The sequence below is a fragment of the Perissodus microlepis genome, chromosome 17 (genome assembly GCF_051167445.1).
Source record: "Perissodus microlepis isolate ML-2025 ecotype Zambia chromosome 17, ASM5116744v1, whole genome shotgun sequence".
In the NCBI taxonomy this organism is placed as follows: domain Eukaryota; kingdom Metazoa; phylum Chordata; class Actinopteri; order Cichliformes; family Cichlidae; genus Perissodus; species Perissodus microlepis.
Genome location: NC_140477.1, coordinates 23,593,336 through 23,616,090, shown reverse-complemented (window position 1 = coordinate 23,616,090; position 22,755 = coordinate 23,593,336). Strand labels below are relative to the sequence as shown.

The 22,755-nt window shown below is 40.8% G+C and overlaps 1 protein-coding gene across 2 annotated transcripts in view; it reads left to right on the top strand.

Annotated features, from left to right (window-relative positions):
- arhgap39 (Rho GTPase activating protein 39) overlaps window positions 1-22,755 on the top strand; it is a 67,458-nt gene that overhangs the window by 10,808 nt on the left and 33,895 nt on the right. For both annotated transcript variants that reach the window (XM_084909111.1, XM_084909112.1), the window contains exons 2-3: window positions 19,112-19,525; window positions 20,878-22,165. In XM_084909111.1, the coding sequence (XP_084765237.1) occupies window positions 19,112-19,525; window positions 20,878-22,165 (1,702 nt within the window). The remainder of the gene's footprint in view (window positions 1-19,111; window positions 19,526-20,877; window positions 22,166-22,755) is intronic.

Below are 22,755 nucleotides of genomic sequence, written 5' to 3'. Positions count from 1 at the left end.
CCAGAATTCTTGGGGATCATCTATTTGTTGATCTGGTCTTGAAATAATTTCAGTTGGGTGGCGACTCATGCTAAAGTAATTTTTTAAGTTTACCCCATTTTTGAATAGTGACTCTCTGTGGTTCACTTGAGTCTCCAAACCCTTTTCCAGACATTCAGATGTGAAGGGCTTTAGTTTTTAGTTTTCTGTTGTTTGTGGCATGACTGATTGCTTTTTGACATCTTTTTCATGTTGGCAGGTTTTATTTAGGAGATTTCTTGATGCAGCAGGTCTGGCAGTAATCAGGCCTGAGTGCGGCTGGTGAAATTTAACTCAGCTTCCCGAAACATGTGGTTAGTCCCAGTTCATGATTTAACAAGGAGAGCAAATCATTTTTCACATAAAGCCTGGCAGATTTGGCAATCCTTTTTCCTTTAAAAATAAAAGAATTCAACAATCATATAAAAACTGCATTTTGTATTTACTGTGGTTATCTTTATCTAATATCAAAAATGATTTTAAGACAAATTAATAGTCAGAAAAGAGGCAAATGCTTTTTTACTGCCCTGTATACAATCTATTCACAATCATTTTACCCTTCAGCCATACAAGGCTGATGGGGTATTGTTGTCACTGGTAGTTGCTTTGGATCTTTGGATATGGAAACAAAATCACAATATAAATCAAATCACTTGTAGTAAAATCCAGAACAGCTGCAGAAGGAGTGTGATTACAGACATATATGTCTGTGTGTCTGTGTGTGTGTGTCTGCATACGCACGCACGCACCATCAGAAACATCAAATCGCCAACCAGCAGATTATCAGGGACGAGAGGGGAGCATAAAAATGTATGTGTCATCAGCACCACCACAATGCAAGGGGGCAGTGAAATTTTCTTTAACAATAGTACTACAGGATCAAACAGAAAACTGTCACTCAAAGCAGGAAATCCAACTACTCTGATAACAGTACGTGGTACCAAAGTCTGTCAGACAATCAATGTCTTTGCCACTAATATTCAAAGTATAATTGGGGAAAGCTTTATAAGCTTTATGTGAGTATTTTACATAAGTACAAGTCAAAGAATCATTCTTCTGCTCTAAAGGCTTAATTGCTGTCTGTATTGGTGTAGGTAGGTGTATCGAGGTTAGTAGCAAGTACTTCTTCATTGCAGGAGCGTGTGTGTGTGTTATATGCAGCTGTGGCTTCCTCCTCTGGAACACCTCGCTTGGTCAGTTGGTCCAGTAACACTTCTAGCCCCTCTTCATGGGGCAGTCACAGGCCCAGCATGTCTTTTTTGTTTGCAGTAAGAACAGGTGTCAGAGTAGTTGCCATGTCATCTGCCTCAGGTACGCCCTCTGTTTCAGCCATGGAATCCTCTTCCACCATCCTGTGAGCCGGGGTGGGCATCTGAAGGAGAGTGACTGTACCATGGAGAAGGTCTTGTTGTCGTTTCTCTATCTTAGAGTGTTTCTTTAAGGTCCGGTGTTATAGGGCATTATGTGGCAATGCAATGTTCCTTGAACCTGGCTTCATTATTGAGTTCAATTCCATTTTATTTATATACCACCAAATCACAACAGCAGCTCCCTCAAGCTGCTTTAAACTGTCAGGTAAAGGCTGTACAATTATAGAGAAAAAAATAGGGAAAAAAACTAATAATCAGATGACCCCCTATGAGCAAATACTTGGTGACAATGGGAAAAACTCCCTTTTAACAGGACGAAACCTCTAACAGAACAGACTTAGGAAGAGAAGGCCCTCCCATTCCACTTTGAAATACTCCAGGAACAACAAATACACCAGCAGTCTGAAAGTGAAGTGCTCTATTGGGGTGATACGATACTGTAAGGTCTTTAAAATAAGATGAGGCTTGATTATTCAAGACCTTGTATGTGGTGAGAAGGATTTTAAATTGGATTCTGGATTTAACAGGGAGCTAGTGTGGGTGAAATATGCTGTCAGTACTCTTGCTGCAACATTTTGGTTTAACTGAAGTTTTTAGGGAGTTTTGACAATAATGCATTAGAGTGTTCTAGCCTAGAAGGAATAATTGCACAAACTAGTTTTTCAGCTTGCTCTCAGCTTCTAATTGGAAAAAAGCAGTATTATATATTTGTTTACAAGGCACATTAGACTTACGTTACTCAAAAATGACTCCAACATTCCTCACTGTTACTGGAGGCTATGGTAATGCCACTCAGAGTAAGATTAGACTCCATATTTTTAAGGCTACGTTCACACTGCAGGCGAAAGCGCATCAAATCCGACTTTTTTGACCCTATGCGACCCATATCCGATCTTGGTATAACAGTGTGAACGGCACAAATCCGATATTTTCAAATCCGACCTGGGTCACTTTCGTATGTGGTCCTGAATCCGATACATATCTGATATTTTAGAAAGCGACTGCTGTTTGAACGGTCATGTCGCATTAAATCCGTCTTTTACGTCATTGACACAAGACAGATGCCAATTAACAGCACCGGAGAAGACATCGCGAACGCTTCCTGGCCATCCAGTGTAGATGTTAGTGAAACTGTTGGGAAGACAACGTTGGAGAAACGTGAACATTTTATTTGTACTGTGTAATCTGCAGATTCTGACAGACATTTCCAACTATCCTTTGAAGCACCGCTCCTCTCTAAAACAGCAATAAGGATCATTATTAGGCCATATGTAAATAACAAAATAACTTTATAACTTAAAGCAAAAATTGGGAAACGTAAAGTACAAAACAAGTCTTTATATTAAGGGCCATCAGTCAAATAATACTGTTTGGTCTGGGTCTAAACAGAGCGCGTTGTGTGTGACAACTTCTTTTGCGCATGTGGGCCGCTTTGAGGGTTCACACTAGAGCGTGTTTGCTGTCACATTTTATTTGTAGTGTGAACAAGCAGACAAAAAAAATCGGATTTGATCAAAAAATCGGAATTGAGCATTAAGACCTGCAGTGTGAACGTAGCCTAAGACTTTTAGGGCCGAGTAAATTAACTTCAGTTTAATCTGAATTTAGAAGCAGAAAATTAGAGGTCAAGCAGGTCTTTATGTTTCACTAATTGAAAGACCATGCACCAGGTGTGGTAGGCCTTTGGCTCAGTGCACAGGATTGATTCAGCACGGTCCTTTAACCTCCTAGGACCTGGCGTCCACATATGTGGGCATCACATTTTGGGTTATGTAGACCAAAATAGTCCATTTTACTCTACAAGGGCCTGATATCCACTTATGAGGACATTATACTGCTACTGTTCGATCAAAATGTTAAACGAATATCCTCATATGTGGCTCTCATTTCTCTTAGAAACAAAAATCAGGTAAAAAAAAAAAATCTGGTAATTCTTTGTTTTTACATTCATCAGGTCCCAATCAGCCCAAATATCAAAGAGAAATTAAAAATGCATGCTGTGGAAGAGTTCGGGTCTTAGGAGGTTAAGCAGCAAATTGACTATCAATAATTGATATTTTTAGGTTTAATCAGTTGTGAATGCTTTTACACTTGCTGTAGTAGCAAGAAGGTAGAACTGGTCACCTTCTAATCTGAAGATTGGTGATTCGATCCCTGGCTGCTCCAGTCTGTATGCCAAATATCCTTGGCCAAGATACTAACCCCAAGTTACTCTCCAATGTGTCCAGCAGAGTGTGAATGTCTGATAAAAAGCACTTAAACACAAGAAGTGTTGTATGAAAGGGTGCGAATAGGTTAATGAGGAATGTTGTATAAAGCACTCTCAGTGCTTGTAGAGTAGAAAAGCGCTATATAAGAATGAGTTCATGTACCAGTTATAGGAAAGCTGAGCAAAATGATCTCCTCCAGGCTCCTGACACTAGAGCTGATTAACTGATAACTTGGTAACTGGATGTTTTCTATAGAATAAACTTAAACTGAGTTTTAAAAAAGACAAACAAAAAACAAAACACCAAACCAACAAACACCCAAACTGGTGTTGGAAGGGATCTCAAGTCTGCATTGTACTTGGTTAACAATTGGTGTCGTAAGCCAACACCTGTTTAATGATGGTCATTCACAGTGGACATAAATGGCCTCTTTTACTCTTTCAAACCATCTGTCCAGTCCTACTTTTATGGAGGGTCTTTACTAACCTAAATATTGGACCTGGTGGCAAAAAGTTCCAGATCCTGTTTCAGTCCTGCCTATTCGGTAATTTCTCATGGGAGTTTACTATGTTTCTACTTACAACTACTCGCTACAGGTCTCAAATGTTGCCCTAAATTTTAGGAGCATGTATTCACAACGTGTGATTTTTATGGTTTAGCTGTTAAGCTAATTTCACATGCCCAACCATGCATCACATGAGCCTTTATAAACTTTCCACTTCCACTTTATTTCTAACGCACTTTAAAACAACATAACAGCTGATGAAAGTGCTGTGCAAGAAAAATAAGAGAACAAGAATAAAACAAGAATTTCTTAGATTTAGTTCATCCCACATTTAGTTTATCCTGTGTTTCTTGTGTCTCCTTGTAAGTAAGTGCCTCAAGACCACTGTTTTAAGGAAGCTTTTTAGACCATGCATTAAGCCGGCATTTTGTGTGTAATATGTGTCTCCAACAGCAGTAACATTGATGTTTCCAAATTAGAAAAAGTCATAAGTATTTTTAATTTGTCTTAATCTGACATAAATATGTCTTTAGAGTCTGATCAACCATGGGAATTTCATCAGATCCCTGGATCACAATATTTTAAACCTAAGCAATTTAACTTTTCCTCACCCAAATGTGTGTGTGGTAAGTTTACATCTTTTCTAATACATAATGTATATTATTGTTGCATGTAATTTGTATGCAGCAATCACAACCAGACGTTGCAGTTAAAAAACACAATTATTATCAGGATGATGATACATAACTGAACTGCTTCCTAATGAAACACTTTATATCTTTCTTGCTAAAGCAAACATTGCTTATGTATGTTTATATTAGGAATGGGTGAGATATAGTGTTTTTAAGAAATATTGATATACTTTCATGCTAGATATAAGATGAGACCATATCATTTATATGGATGTAGTCGATGCTGTGTTACAATTATAAGTATAGAGCCTTTTCCACATTTGTCGCTACACAATGTCACTCTGCCCCACCTCCCTTCATCACCAAACAAACCCCCCCTCCCCAATCGCTACACCTGCAGCCAGTGACAGAATGGAGACGGATCTGAACTGGATGGTAGCTATCGAAGAGGAGCTGGGTGGTAGAAAGAAAAACAATGGCTCAGTTACTTGGAGATGGTTTGGCTTCAAAGTGGGAGATTAGTGGTTGAAACTTTTGTTGGGACAACAAAAGTTTCAACCACTTATAATCTTTTCCACCATTTACAACAGCACCATAAAGTGCAGTATGAAGAATGTGTGAAACTGCGTGCTGTAGCCCAGACCGTGCAGTATTTTCAGTCTCCTGCCCCGATACAAACCACACTAAAAACAAATATACCTGTGCTGTGAGTGAAAAAGTGAGACGTGGAGTGACATTACTAAAGCAGTGGCCTGTCATATCACTAAAAACACTGGACCACATATCAGTGCCGATATGTGCCAGGCACATATGTGCCAGCCACATATGTGCCAGCCATGTACATATGTGGCAATAATGGCTCACAGGCTCTGTGAGTCATACACGAGTGTCACTGAAACATTTAATTGTAAACTGAAAAGTGTCTGTTTCCAGACCAGCTACTTCCTCCAACACCACATGGGAGCGCATATAAGTGAAGCTCTGCAGGTTGGCCTCATAAGCTGGAAGTTCAACCTGAAGCTTTAATGACTGACATATAGTCAAGGTGGTTCAGCTGACCAAGTGGCTGAGCTTGCAGTGTTTTGGTCACAGACTTCATCTTGCCTTTGGTGAGTGCGATACTGAATCAGTTGATTTGAAGTAAGAAAAAATATGGTAGGCATAATGTTAAATACAAAGTTTATAGAATCATCTACAGAGCTAAATATGTCTATTGACCATAAGACAAGTATTTTCATAAGTGATAGCCAACTTATAGATCTACCAGTTATGCAACTGAAACGTACATAAACTATCGGTCTTATAATGGATTGCATTTATATATTTTCTAGACACTCTCACATTCACACACTGGTGGAGGCAAACCACAGTTGTAGCCACAGCTGACCTGGGGCAGACTGACAGAAGTGTCAGGTGTGTGTCTGTGCTTGTATTAGACTGAGGATTGTGACTGAGGACTCAGCTGAGACATGACAGAGATACATTTAAAAATGTATCTCTGTCATGTCACTGCAGTCACTGCTTTCATACAGTGGGAGCAAATCAAAAATTACATTTCTAGCTACTTATTGGCAGTTTGTGTAGAGAGTGATGCTGACCCTCTTAAATGGTGGAAGGAACATGAAGTTGCCTATTCAGCAGTGAGATGCCTGGCCAAGAAATACCTTTGTGTGCCACCAGCTCCCCATCTGAAAGCATTTGTAGTTGCAGTTGGAACATTGTAACCTGCCACAGGACATCCTTAAAGCCCGATACGGTTGCCAGATCAGCTTTCCTGGTATATATTCTTTAAGATATACAGTTTTGGCCTGACCTGTTGTTTGTGCTAGTGCTGTAGGATACCACAGAGTTTGGTATTGATCTGATACCAAGTAAATTAAGGGAAGTATTACCGATACTGATACTGATACTTTCAACCTATTAAGTGAGCTTATGTTAGGGAGAGCAGTGTGTCATGATTTATGAGCTGAATCACTGTACATTTGCCGTATTCTGAAAGCATTTTAATGAACACCAAACAGTCAAGAGTTTGGACACACCTTCTCATTTAATGTTTTTCCTTTATTTTTACCACTATCTACATTGTAGATACATACTGAAGACATCAAATATATGAAGCAAGATATATGGAATTACCTAGAAAAGAAAAAAAGTTGATAAGTAACTCTAAATATGTCTTATATTTTAGATTTCTCAAAGAAGCCACCCTTTGTTGACTGTGCTGCAAACCCTTGGCCTTCTCTCAATAAGCTTCATGATGTAGTCACCTGAAATGGTTTTCACTTCACAGCTGTGACTTGTCAAGGTTCATTTCTGGAATTTCTTGCTTTCTTAATGGTGTTGGGACCATCAGTTGTGTTGTGCAGAAGTCAGGTTTGTACACAGCTGACAGCCCTATTTGACAACTTTTAGAATTCATATTATTGCACAAACCAATCAGCTAAGTAAAGAGAAACAACAGTTCATCATTAATTTAAGAACTGAATGTCAGTCAGTCCAAAAAATCGCTAAAACTTTCAATGTGTCCAAAAGTACAAGCAGAAGAGATTTGATTGGGCCAAGAAACACAAGGAATGGGCACTATACCAGTGGAAATCTCTGCTTTGGTCTGATGAGTCCAAATTTGAGATCTTTGGTTCCACTCGCCCTGTCTTTGTGTGACGCAGAAAAGGTGAACGGATGGTCTCTGCATGCATGGTTCCCACCGTGAAGGAGGAGGTGTGATGGTGTGGGGGTGCTTTGTGGGTGACACTGTTGGGGATTTGTTTTTCTTTTTTAAGATCAAGCTGTGTTAGTATGCGTAGAGTGCTGAATCATTCTTTTAGCTATTGGAAAGTGATCCGCCTCAGAAGTCTGGGTTTTGCCCAATTAGTTGCTGCCTCAATTTTCTCTCTTCTTTATTTTAATGGGAGAAATGTTTTGTCACTCATTCGAGTGACGTCTTCAGTCTCAGCAGTTTCCCGAAACAAACACAACTGACTTTGAGTTTATTTTCATGATCGTTAGTATGAAAATTCTTAAGATCATTAACCAGTGGTCATGATAACATTCACATAGATTTGGGGAATGACTGCAAGCACATCACTCCCCATATATTCTCGATATCACTGAACTTAATCCTAACCCAGTTAAGTCATTTTGCTTATTTTCTAGGTCACAAATGTAATGGAAAAAAACTAATAAGCTATTTCATGTAGGGCTGCAGCTATCGATTATTTTAGTAATTGTGAGTAATCTATCGATTATTCAATAGACTCTCCATTGCCACCTAGTGGGCATTTAAGGTGTTCGGCAGGGGTTAGCCACAAGTGCAAGATCCTTGCTGCTTGCAGCTTTAATCTTCTTTATTTCCTCTTGTTTTTGAAAGCTGAGTTTAATTGCACTACCACACCCGGGCCTGATTACTGCCAGGCCTGTTGAATCAAGAAATCGCTTAAATAGAACCAGTCTGATAAAGTGAGGTAGGCTAAAAGATGTCACATAGCAACACATCATGCCCTGACCTAAAGAAACAGCTGATAAACAAAGGCATTGACGTTTATCAGTCTAGGAAGGGTTACAACATCATTTCTTTAGGGTTTAGTACTCCAGTGAACCAGAGCGAGAGCCATTATCCACAAATGGAAAATCTTGGAACAGTGATGAACCATCCCAGGAGTGACTGGCCTACCAAAATGTCTCCCAGAGCACGCTGAAAACCCATATAGGAGGTCACAAAAGAACCCAGAACAACATCTAAAGGCCCCAGCTTATCGTAAAGTCTGCATAATACCACATCACTGCTAATCGAGCACTTTACTCTCAAACTGCAAGCGTACTTGTGGTTCCTAGCATATTTAAAAGTACAATGGGAGGTGGCACCGTTTTAGCTCAGTGGGTGAGCAGGCGACCATATGTATTATGGCCAGAGAGCAGTAGGCCCGGGTTTGAGTCCCTTTGCTGTATGTCATCCCCTCTCTCTCTCTCTCCCCACTTTCCTGTCTATCTACACTGTCTCTCTATTCAATAAATGCTGAAAGGCAAAAAAATAAATAAATTTTTAAAGAAAGTACAATGATAGGAAGAGCCTTCAGCTTGCCCCTGTTGGGGGTTTCTTCCTGTTGAAAAGGGGGGTTTTCTTTCCCATTGTTGCCAAGTACTTGCTCATAGGGGATCATATGACTGTTAAGTTGTTGGTTTTGTCTATATTACTGTAGAGAGTTTACCTTACAATATAAAGCACCTTGAGTTGACTGTTGTCCTTTGGTGCGATATAAATAAAATGGAATAAAATTAAATAAAATGGAATATATTTATCACAGTCTATTATTACAATATATTAATATTACAATATTAATGTGTATTTTGAGCATATAAGATGTAGTAATAGAAGTAATAATGTTTCAAGCCTTTACAAAAACAGAAAGACAAACTACTCACTAGAGCTGTGCAATATTATCATTTTGTCTAAGATAATATTAGTACATTTTTATGTGATATAAACAAAGTTCTGTTGTGATATCAGTGCTGGCTGCCTAGGCAAACCCCAAAAAGCTCAATTTCTGGCTTCCTAGTTGGTCCCCAGAAAACCCCTTTTTCCATTGCCGGCCTACCAGCTGGCCCACAGAATAGCTCAGTTTTCCCTCCTGGTCTTCTGGCCAGCCCCCTTCTGAATTATTGCTGGTCTCCAGTTGGGCCCCTGACCTGCTTACTCTCCACCCTTGACCTCCTGGTTAACCACGAGGAGGCCACTATAATTTATAATTTTAGATAATTTTGAGACTATCATCCACCCCTACTGCTTGCCTATTTGAATGTCATCATTTGGGTCTTTTGCTCAGCAAAATCATTGACTGCACCTCTTAAGTTCATCCTCGTGGCAGTATACTCATCCTGCTGTCTTTTTGCCTTCTTCTTTTGAGCACCTTTTTTTTTTTTTCTTTTGCTTTGGTTTGGTAAGCAAACCAAATGTTTAATGTTTGAAACACTGTAAACCTATGTAATGACGTGTGTGTGTATACACGTATGTATGTATGTATACACGTATGTATGTATGTATACACGTGTGTGTGTATGTATGTATGTATACGTGTGTGTGTATGTATGTATGTGTACGTGTGTGTGTGTATGTATGTGTATGTATATATATATATATATATATATATATATATATATATATATATATATATATATATATATATATATATATATATATATATATATATATATATGTGTATATATGTGTATATATATATGTATATGTATATATATGTGTATATATATATGTATGTGTATATATATGTGTATATATGTATATATATATATATATATATATGTATATATATGTGTATATATATATGTGTATATGTATATATGTGTGTGTATATATATGTATATATATATATATGTGTGTGTATATATATATATATATGTGTATATACAGGGAGTGCAGAATTATTAGGCAAGTTGTATTTTTGAGGAATAATTTTATTATTGAACAACAACCATGTTCTCAATGAACCCAAAAAACTCATTAATATCAAAGCTGAATGTTTTTGGAAGTAGTTTTTAGTTTGTTTTTAGTTTTAGCTATTTTAGGGGGATATCTGTGTGTGCAGGTGACTATTACTGTGCATAATTATTAGGCAACTTAACAAAAAACAAATTTATACCCATTTCAATTATTTATTTTTACCAGTGAAACCAATATAACATCTCCACATTCACAAATATACATTTCTGACATTCAAAAACAAAACAAAAACAAATCAGCGACCAATATAGCCACCTTTCTTTGCAAGGACACTCAAAAGCCTGCCATCCATGGATTCTGTCAGTGTATTGATCTGTTCACCATCAACATTGCGTGCAGCAGCAACCACAGCCTCCCAGACACTGTTCAGAGAGGTGTACTGTTTTCCCTCCTTGTAAATCTCACATTTGATGGTGGACCACAGGTTCTCAATGGGGTTCAGATCAGGTGAACAAGGAGGCCATGTCATTAGTTTTTCTTCTTTTATACCCTTTCTTGCCAGCCACGCGGTGGAGTAATTGGACGCGTGTGATGGAGCATTGTCCTGCATGGAAATCATGTTTTTCTTGAAGGATGCAGACTTCTTCCTGTACCACTGCTTGAAGAAGGTGTCTTCCAGAAACTGGCAGTAGGACTGGGAGTTGAGCTTGACTCCATCCTCAACCCGAAAAGGCCCCACAAGCTCATCTTTGATGATACCAGCCCAAACCAGTACTCCACCTCCACCTTGCTGGCGTCTGAGTCGGACTGGAGCTCTCTGCCCTTTACCAATCCAGCCACGGGCCCATCCATCTGGCCCATCAAGACTCACTCTCATTTCATCAGTCCATAAAACCTTAGAAAAATCAGTCTTGAGATATTTCTTGGCCCAGTCTTGACGTTTCAGCTTGTGTGTCTTGTTCAGTGGTGGTCGTCTTTCAGCCTTTCTTACCTTGGCCATGTCTTTGAGTATTGCACACCTTGTGCTTTTGGGCACTCCAGTGATGTTGCAGCTCTGAAATATGGCCAAACTGGTGGCAAGTGGCATCTTGGCAGCTGCACGCTTGACTTTTCTCAGTTCATGGGCAGTTATTTTGCGCCTTGGTTTTTCCACACGCTTCTTGCGACCCTGTTGACTATTTTGAATGAAACGCTTGATTGTTCGATGATCACGTTTCAGAAGCTTTGCAATTTTGAGACTGCTGCATCCCTCTGCAAGATATCTCACTATTTTTGACTTTTCTGAGCCTGTCAAGTCCTTCTTTTGATCCATTTTGCCAAAGGAAAGGACGTTGCCTAATAATTATGCACACCTGATATAGGGTGTTGATGTCATTAGACCACACCCCTTCTCATTACAGAGATGCACATCACCTAATATGCTTAATTGGTAGTAGGCTTTCGAGCCTATACAGCTTGGAGTAAGACAACATGCATGAAGAGGATGATGTGGACAAAATACTCATTTGCCTAATAATTCTGCACTCCCTGTATATACACACACACACACACACACACACACACACACACACACACACACACACACACACACACACACACACAGAAAGTCAGCAGGTGAATATTGTGCAATATGGAGGGCATAAAATATTGTAGTTTTGAGGGAGCCTGCGATGAGGCTGCCATACTGGCGACATCTTAGTCAAAAAATGCAGCAGTTCAAAAAGATGTTGATCTAGCTGAGAGCAGTCTTTGATATGTGTTTCTCCATAAATGTAACTTTTCTTCACAACTTCTGACATTATCAGCAATATTAATGCCACGACACCTTTAAAAAAATCCTCCATTAATGCCACGACACCTTTAAAAAAATCCTCCATTAATGCCACGACACCTTTAAAAAAATCCTCAAAGAAGTATCTGTCACATTGTGCAGGAACAGGCTCCAATACTTCGACTTAAGACTGTCAGCAGTCTCAGTGGGACATGGGCCATTGCAATTGGTCATAATTCACCTATGACCTAATAAATATGTTTTTTACCAAAAGAAAACCCATTTTGTTTTGTTTTTTTAATATTTATTTTGATAACTTTATATAAACCCTACAAATCCCTCATGGGCTGTTAAGGATGGGCTTGTTGTTAAAGCTCCAGTAGGTGTGAACATTTTGGTTCTGCTTATGTAAGGAGCAGGAAATGAAATATCATAGCCTTTATGTCTACTTCTTTATCGCTTTATCCCACACCACCTCGACTCCTCATCTGTCCTCGTCCAATACCCTCTTCCTATTTAATCCTCGGAAGTGTTGCCAGTCTTCTCAGTGGTCTCCCAGCAACGGAGAGCAGTGATTTTATAAAGACAAATGGTTGGGGAGAAGAAATGCAATCTATGCAAGTTGACCTTTTTAAGGGGAGGGAGGAGGAGCTTTTAGCAATGCCAGGGTTATAGCCTCTATTCTGTGTTTTAAAGGTTGAGTTGTTGCAATAGAGATCTCAGAAAATCAAAGTTATTCAAACTAATTAACTATATTTTTAATGCTTTCCCTGTGCATTTTATCTAGCTAGAATGAAAGCCTTTAACATTTAATTAATCCATAATTTACTGTTTATTTAACCTGTAATGCACAATGCATCGTGGGTTTAATAAAGAGCTTGGGTTGGACGTTATCATTTCTCCGGGAAACTTCTATAGAGATTGAACTTACTTTCCTGCACCAGCCACAGTCTGAGTGTTCATTTGGAGGTTTGATACTCACATGGGTCATTAAGGCTGAAGCTGTATGGACACACTACTAACTCAGTCAAACCAGTGCCTCTCTGTAAGTGGGACCTGAAGCTAACAGGTCCCACTCAAATTCTGAAATTCACACATCCACAAAAACAAAACTGTAACACCATCTCAGCATTCACATCACTCAGATTAGGTTATTGTACTTGGCCCTAAAAATCTTTGAAACATGATGTCTAACCAGATACTTAATCTGGGTAGCATTACCTTGGGCTGTTGTTTTTTTGTTTTTTTTTTAACTTTATTGTGCTTATTAAACAAACTACTACTTTCTTACAGTTGTGCAATATCTCTAAAATTAGAAACATTGTGTCACCCCTGATGTTAAAAAAAACTTGTTTATGAATATATTACTTTTTGGATGTATTTTATTATTGTCGGACTGTCTCAAAAATTCTAATAAGACTTCACGCCCCTCTTCTGTGGAACCAGCTCCCAGCTTGATTTTGGGAATTTTGTCTCCATTAGTTCAAGGTTTTTACCTCATATAAATATAAAGTGCTTAGCAGTGACTGCTGTTGTGATTTCGTACTATTTAAATAAAACTGAATTGAACTCTTAAAGAAAGCCTTGCCAAGACTTGTGCAGCTATAGTTATGCGAGGTACTATGTGTGCCCCTTGTGTATGAGAAAGAAAAGAGAGAAAGAAATGGTACACCAGTTGTCAGAGTGAATCCTTGTCAGATGAAGCGGAACAGGCCTGTTAAATAAAGATCCAGAGCAGAGATAGTGGGATTAATTGGCCATAATTGGTTAATGTGGTGGTGCTCTAGAATCCATTATTGTAAATGTAAAGTTCAACAACAACGTTGAACGAGATCCAGAGTGTAATTAAAGTGGTGGGTGGGCTCTTTTATAACTTTAGAGAAGCCAATTGAGTCTAATAATAGATTAAATGCTGTGTTGATTCTGTCACTTTCAGCATCTATATGTATGTTAAAATCACACACAATAGTTATTTGATCTGAAGTGAGTACTAAATCAGAAAAAAAGTCAGCGGGTTTTTGAGTTTTCCAATTAGGATGGACAAGGCTAAGAGTTAGACTTTCAAATTAAAACTCCATCTGGGTCTATGGTTAAATTTACAATTTACAATAATGGATTACACAGCAGTTGGGAATAGATTTCACCACAGTAGATGTCTTTCTAAGTGTTAGAACTAATTTAAAGATATAGTTAATCGTCTTTTGTCATCTTCAATGCCATGTACAAACAGTGTGGAGCAGTTACCTGAACTCTGCTCCATCCAAGGTCGATTATCGTGTTGATAATTTTACATCTTCATGGTGTCTGACCCTGGACACTGTAGTTCCTCTGAAAAAGAAAGTCTTAAATCAGAAGTACTTGACTCCTTGGTATAACTCTCAAATGTGCACCTTAAAGTAGAATTAATAATTCGCAAGCTGCAGAGGAAATGGCATCCACTAATTTAGAAGATGGTAAATGGTAAATGGCCTGTATTTGTATAGCGCTTTACTGGTCCCTAAGAACCCCAAAGCACTTTACACATTCAGTCATCCACCCATTCACACACTGGTGATGGCAAGCTACATTGTAGCCACAGCTGCCCTGGGGCGCACTGACAGAGGCGAGGCTGCCGAACACTGGCGCCACCGGGCCCTCTGAAAATTCTAGAAAGAGTAGTCGTCAAACAGCTAACTGATCGTCTGCAAAGGAATGTGTCAAGGTGAGCTGTGTGGCAGGCAGGGGTTGGACCCAAACGCTAGACTCAAAGATGGTAAACTTAGCTTAAAGTGTCCCAAAAAGTTGATTCTGTTCATCTGGACATAGCTTTTTTTAGTGGGAGAAACTTTTCGTCACTCATCAAAGTGACTTCTTCAGCGTCAGCTGACTGCTGGTTTTCCCAACCTTATAAGCAGTACATTTGCACAATAACTGAGACTAGCCCACTGAATGAACAGTGGGCTGTGAGGTCAGTTCTTTGATCATTTAACTTAAAGTGTCAGCTTTGCTGCTGGAAAAAACAAACTAAAACTAAGTACATACGTACTACAAGAAACAAACGAAAGATAAACTGGAACTAAGGATCTTGAACTTGGAGCACATGACATGACAATACATTACAAATGTAAGTTTGAGTAGTGAAAATGTCCATACTGAGCACCATACTGGGCAGTGGGCACCTTGACTGGTCTGCAGCTTTGCAGACGCATATGCACTGCACAATTCTCACACCAGTTTGCACTTGCCTAATTTTCCTGCTTCTAATACATCAGCTTTGAAGACAAAATTGTTGCAGGTTTTTTAAATATACATGTATAATATAAAATGCAGGCATAGGTCGTGTCCAAATTCATGGGCTGCATCCTCCTGAGGACCCGGCCTTCGCGGTCTACGTGGGCCGGGTCCTCAGAAGGTCGGGTAGGCCGGAAGTAAACTGCTGTGAAATTGGACGGTCTAGCCTTCTGATTAGCGTCACCGCTGTTTCGGTGGAGTTTAATAAACTCGGCTGTCTGCTCCTTGCTATCTAAAATATAACAGGACACTGGCGTAAATTCTCGACCATCTCACACTTCTGTTTAATCAGTTTTCTGTTTGACGTTTAGTCAGCTGTGTGAAAACCAAGGAGGAACCCACCCGGAGGATTAATAAAGTTTTATTTTATCTAATCTAATAACTTTAATCTCAGCCAAACCGATTTACTCACGAACAAATAAAACACTGACAAAAGCCAAACAATAACATTTTTAGTTTTTCTAAGTGACTTATATATTACGTTTAACCTGAGTAGCGAAAGTCCGTGGTGATCTGAAAATGATGTGCCGTTCTCGGTGGCTTTAGTGACCCTCGAGCTCCCGGCTAGCTATCGAGCTGGTGGGTAACGGACGTCTCTGAAAACGTCGAAACACTTTTGGAAATATGCGATATTTTGATAAACCGAGCAGATATTTGAAGTTTACACACCCACATTCTTGCCTGAAAATATGTTAAAAGTTTATTTTGTGACCCAGAAAGATTAATAAGAGTAATTTTAAAACTTAGTAGCGGCCGCCATTATTGGAAACTGGAGTTTGGCTGGGCCGCGCTATGAATTCTGGGATATGGTGGGCCACGAAGGACACACCCAACCCATCCTTCAAATTCGGGGAAAAGGAGGACGCATTTGTCGGCTGCATTCGGAGGAGTCTACGAATTTGGACAGCCTTCGGCGCGTCGCTGTGACATAATCGGTGCACAAATGCGTCCTCAGGAGGATGCAGCCCATGAATTTGGACACGACCATAGTCAGAAGATGTTCTGAACATGGTGGCCTCCCAAAGTGCACAAAAGGACTATTTATTTAAAAAAAAAAACAAATACAAGAAAACATGGTAGATGGTAAAGCAGTCCCTGTCTACTTAGAGACAGAGACTTGTTTTGCATGCTCACACTGGAGGACTTTTGCTTTTGTACAGAGTGCAATTTTACCTTGCTTTGATGGCCATGCTTGCCTTGTTGTCTTCTGCAGTTACTTGTGGAGGCAGGAAAATAGCTGCCGCTGGGTGTTGGTGGGCACCTGGATTCGAATGAAACACCAAGGAGATGAGCACACAAGTCATCCTGGTGACTCTGCTGCTTGTTGTGCTGTTTGGCCCATAACATTTTGTGAATCGTGCAGCTGTTGTAGCTGCTGGAGCCCTGCAATGTACCACCTCCTGGTTTTCCAGCAGACTTGGTGGGTCCCAAGCATATGAACTGATGAGTCCATTCCTCCCATCTAGCAGTTGTAGTCAGCCACTGCTGTGCGCCTAGGGACAGGGATCCTCCAACACTCAACATCTTCTCCCTTGTGCCATCACAACACTTTGTTAGCTGTGAAGACAGCATGGAAGTTGCTGTAGATCAAAAGTTCTCTGGTGTCCATCCAACCATTACATTGGTTGGATGGACGGCTTCTTTATCCACAGGTCTAAAAGTCAAAACCAGAGCCAGAATTAATGTGTACTCTGAATTGTGAGCTAGTGCAATTGAATTAGTGATGTTGTGGTATGTGAGTACTTCAAAATATCCAGAAACATCTTTGGGCTTTAAAGAGATATGCAACTGAATGTCGCCTTCATAGCAGCGAGAATTGTCACTGAGACTTCCTTAAAAGTGCTTAAAATGTGCTGAAGAGGAAGAAATCATAACAGAAACAATAAAGGCCCAAAACAGAACTTTATAGTAGGAGAAGTGGAAGAGAACCAGAACTTAAAAACAGCCACAGACAAAAAACATTGAGACAGATATCATCCAATACTAGACATTAGTATCTCAGCCTATTGATCAAAATGTTCAACAGTATCAGTAAGGCAGAGGTCAAGCAGAACAAAACTTCGCCTGCATCAGTATGCAAAATGTCACTGCAGACTCTAAGAAGGGCTGTCTCTTTGGAACAGTTATAAGATGTAAACTGGTAAGTTTCAAATCTTAGCAGTAAACTGTAATTTTCAAATTGGTCTTTAAATTCTTTAAAGAAGAGAAGGGTCAAGATTTTTTCAAAAAAGAGGGTGGATGACAACATTTTTTATTTAGTTTTTTTAAACCTTGCCTGTCCGGCAGTTTTAGCAAGCAGATTCAGTTCAGTTTTATTTATTTAGCACTACATTACTATAACAGTTGTCTCAACGTGTTTTATGTTGTAAAATAAAGAGCCTACAATGATACAGAGAAAAAAGAGAAAACCAATTAAATGAGCCCCTGTAAGAAGTGCTTTGGCGACAGAGGGGAGTGGGAAAAATCTCTTTTAACAGGAAGAAACCTCCAGCAGAACCAGGCTCAGGGAGAGGTGGCAATCTGCCACCACTGTTTGGCAGTAAAGGGAGGAAGATAGGACAAAAGACATGCTGTGGACAGGAGCCAGATATTAATATGAACTAATGATTAAATGCAGTTCATTAAAATGGGATTCCTCCAGAAGCATAGATCTATTGCAGCATAGCTAATTGAGGATTCCAGGTCACCTGACCCTGCCCTAACTATATGCTTTATCAAAATGGAAAGTTTGAATTCTAATCCTAAAAGTAGAAAGTATGTCTGCTGCCCAAATCCAAACTGGTTGCACAAGGCTGAAGCCTCTTAACCCCCATTCCACTTTAAATACCCTTGGAAACACAAGTAAGCTCCCAGTCTGAGAGTGACGTGCTCTAATGGGGTGGTACAGTACTTTGTTTTTAAATTCAATTTTGGATTTAACCAGGGAGCCAATAAAGGGAAATATGTTCTCGCTTTCTAGTCCCTGTCAGCATTCTGCTGCATCATTTTGGATCAGCTTTTCAAGGAGTTCGGGGAAACATCCTGATAATAATGAATTGCAGTAGACCAGCCTAGAGGTAATAAATGCATAAACTAGTTTTTATGTCTTTAAGACATTTCTGCAGGTTAACTAATTGGGGTGTGTTATCTGGCTTCATAGATAGATAAAGTTGGGTATCATCTGCATAGCAGTAAAGATGTATGCTATGCTTTCTAAAGACACTGTCTAGGGGAAGCATAGACAGAACTGGTCCTACCATGGAACCCTGTAGAACTCCGTTATTAACCTTAGTTGACTACAAATTTAATTCTAGGTCACATTAATCTGGAGAGAATATCTGCCTCAATAAAAAAACAGTTGGATGAATCTGTTTTAGGGGGAGCTCGGCTTTAGTCTCATCTACCTATGTGCCTTACAGGTGGCCAGGGTTGGTCTTTGTATCTCTGGCGACTTTTCAGGGAGCTGGAGAGCTGGGGCTGCTGTTTCTGGGTATCTGTGTGTCTGTCTTGATTGGTGGTGGTGGGGAGCATGAGTGATTACTGCCTTGCTGTCCTGGGATGTTAGGTCTGGGGTCCTTGTAGTCATTGGTGCTTGCACTGGGCTGGGTGGCTTGCTTCTTCTGCGTGGGTTGGGTATGGATCTGTGGCCCTGGCACTCAAACATGTAGGGTGGGTTGTCCTTAGTCTCCTTCAGAATGTCTGATTTACGCCTCTGGGGTCCTTGGTTGTCTGCAGGTCCTTTCTGGGGGGGTCTTTGGCTATTTGCCTCTCAAGTTTATCTGCACCTTAGACATTGAGGGTTTTAGGAGGGAGGTGTGGATGGGCTCTGTTGACCAGCTAGTTAGGCTGGCAGATGGAGTATGTAGCCACTGTAATTCTATCATTTTGCAATCTGCCCTTACAGGTTGGAGTGGGTGGAAATCATTGAGCCACGCACACGGGAGCATATGTATGCCAATCTGCTAACGGGTGAGTGCGTGTGGGACCCACCACAGGGTGTTTGCATTAAGCGTACCGGTGAGAACCAGTGGTGGGAGCTGTTTGACCCCAATACTTCACGCTTCTACTACTATAACGCCTCTACCCAACGCACAGTGTGGCATCGGCCTCAGGGATGTGACATCATACCCTTGGCCAAGCTGCAGACTCTGAAGCAGCACACAGATGCCACCATCACTCGTCCTCCAGGTGGCGGGCGGCGAGCATCTGCTGACAACAGCCCAGGACGGAACAGCGAAGTCAGCCGAGAAGGAAGCACCTCGTCCTCCCTTGACCAGGAGCTGTCCGAAAAACAAGGCAACAGAGAGGAGGCAGATAGGTAAGACTGAGTTAGTTACAGGTATACAGCACACTATGCTTAGGGTAATGTTCAGCCATTAGAATGGCACTGTGCAACCTCCATGATGCCCCCCCCCCCCAGTCTACCCAAAAAACCCCACTTAGTTATGTGAATATGAGACAGGAATACATGTATTTCTCACTTTCAACACAGATTTTTTTTAACGTCCAAAATACTGCAATAATTCCTTTATGTTAACATATGGATTAATATCAGCTAAAGAGCTAAAACAGCATGACAGTAAGTCATACAATAGTGGTACTTTACCTTTTTACTTCAGATCTACAAGTCTGTTATGCCATATCATTTTTATCTGCATGTTGAAGCTTTATCATGGAAAGAAGAAGCCATATGTGAATATGATGTAGAAACACCCATCTTCTCTGGGCAAAAACTCATGTCAAAATGACTGAAACAAAAAGGAAAACTGTTCTGTGGCCAGAGAAATAAAAACATTCTCATGAAATCATTTTTTAAAAGCATGTGTGCAACATCCTCTAAGCTTTAGAGGAGAAAGACCATCCAGCTTGTTATCATTTCTCAGTTCCAAATTCTGCGACAGTGCCTATATAACTGGTAGGTTGTACGTATTGAAGGTTTTAGATCAAAATATGCTCCCATCCATGCAGTGTCTTTTTTGCAGATGTTTAAGCATTTCCACATACTGAAAAGATGCTGCTGATGCACGCTCTGATCTAGTCTGTTCCCTGAACTCAAACTCTAATTTTAAAATTATTTTCAAATCCAGTTGCTGTTTCCCTTTTTGGTCTTTCTGCCTTTACTTTTGTTTCTGTAACTGAAAGGAATGCTCTGTTGTTATTGAGTGACTGGCTCACAGGAATATAACTTCCTTTGAGAAACCCTTTGGTTGCGTTTGCAGTATGCCTTGGGACATTACCCACTGGTATTTTAAACTGCTGTCCAATCACGTTTGCCGCATTTGGTCAAATCTGAGCAGAGTTTAGTCCTGCACAGTTCAGATTATATTCTACTACTGCTTTTAGCAGTGACGTCATCATTAAATGGTAGTGATCCCGTTCTGTTGCAGGCATATTACTTCATATCATGAGCTTTTGCTCTCTTTCTGCATGCTTTTCTCTTCCCATCATTTAGGAATAAGTTAATCTTGGTTTTATTACCTTATAATAACAATCACTTTCAGATAAATGTGAATATGAGGTATTTTTCTAATAATTATAAGATTAATTGTAACAGAGTAACTGGAACAGGAATTGATAAGCTTCAAAACAAACTTTAATATCCTCTAACTGCATCTATTCTTTTCTTTTTCAAAATGTCTCTCCTCTCTTTTTTCTGCTCTCTTCTATCAGGACCTCTCCCTTCAGGTGGAATACTGGTACAAAAGAGCGAATGCTGATCAAGGTGACAGACAGAGAGCCTAGCTTCTTGGCCCATCAGGGAAATGGTTACTCTCCCTGTGACCCTTCCAGCCCTAGCACTCCTTCTGGAGGGGGCACCACCTCACGAGTTCGCTGTCCCTCTGGAGGAAACCCTCCTTCTGAACCTGACAGCTCCCCAGTTCTTTATGCCGACCGCCGTCAGTCTCCTTTTCTTAAGCGGGCAGAGCTGGGTGGCTCAAACACCCATCGACTCACTTCAGCTGACTCCCAGCCTCCTTCACCCCGCTACACCTATGAGCCCCCACTATATGAGGAGCCGCCAACAGACTTTCAGCCCCCACCCATCTATGAAGAGCCTCCTACTGACATGCACCTCTCTGATTCTTCTTCCTTCTACAGCACTGGCAAGTCACCTGCTCGAAAATCTTCAGTCCCCCTTTACCACTCCCCCAAGCAGGGCCAGTCACCCTATGGCCAGCTGGTTCTGACCAGGCAGAAGTGTCCCGAAAAGACTCAGAGTTTGGAGTACAGTCCTGTGGGCAAGGAATATGTTAAGCAGCTGGTGTACGTGGAGCAGTCTTCTTCCAGTCCTCGATTCAAGACAGCAGACCGTCTTCTGCGTTACGGCACAACCGGTGGCTATGGAAGTTCATATGGGGGGTCCTACACTCTGCAACACAGCCAATCTCTGATCAGAGACCCCCGCCTCCTGCTGGACTACAGTGGAGAGGGTGGAGAGGGAAGCCAGAGGTTAGTTTATGAGGACTCCATATCCTGGACGTCCAGCCAGACACATTCCCTCTCTTCTTCTTCTACAGCCAGGCCTGGGGCTTTCTCTCCCTCTGGCAACCGCAAACGCAAAAGCCGCAAGCCATCCCTCCCACAGGAACTGACTCGCTATGGGGAGGTGGAGCTTACTGGGACAGCATCTGAGGCCATGCTGGCTCAGGCCAGACTTGCTTGGGAGGCTCAGCAGGTGATGAAACAGAGGTGCAGTTGGGATTCTGGGCAGGGAGGTGGTGCTTCCCAAGCTGGCAGCTCTAAAGATGGCTATGAGAGCGACGGAGCAGTGCCTCTGCCATTACCGGGACCAGTGGTGAGGGCGTTCAGTGAGGACGAGGCACTAGCACAGAGCGATGGCCACCACTGGAAACGCAGTACCTTTGAGCGGCTGGGGTTCCCTCAGGCCCTCCTGGAGAAAAGCCTCTCTGTTCAGACCAACCTGGCCTCCCCTGAACCTTACCTTCATCCCTCACAGGTACTGCTGCATGCTAGAATTTTCTAGCCATATTTAGAAGGATAGGATAATTCCATTATTATTGCTTTTGTAGTTCAGTTACCATTGCTAATCTATAACAGTCTTACTTAATGGGGGATTTATTGTGTGTGTGTGTGTGTGTGTGTGTGTGTGTGTGTGTGTGTGTATGAATAAATGTGTAAGAGAAGAATAACGTGGCGCCATTTCCTTTGTACAAGAGTAAAGACAAAATTTCCCACTTATGGGGGCTGCCATCTTGATTTTTGGAGTCTGTAAGTCGTTGTGTCAAACTCCCATACACACACCCCCCCTTGCACTTTTCATGTGCCCGACAATCTGGTGGTGTATTTATTGGAACTGACGGCTCATTAAATTAAGGTAAATACAACCACATGCTGATATTTTAAAAGGCACCCAACATAACATACTATAGGTCTATGCTACATCATTTTGTAGACGATAGTTTAAAGCATTAGCTAGCTCAGCAGTAGCTAACACTGTCTCTTTCTCAAAATGAGTCCTTGTGTGTATTTTTGTGTAACTGTAAAATGTTGTCAGTCACAGCTTAAGTACTGTTGAAGTTCAGCATA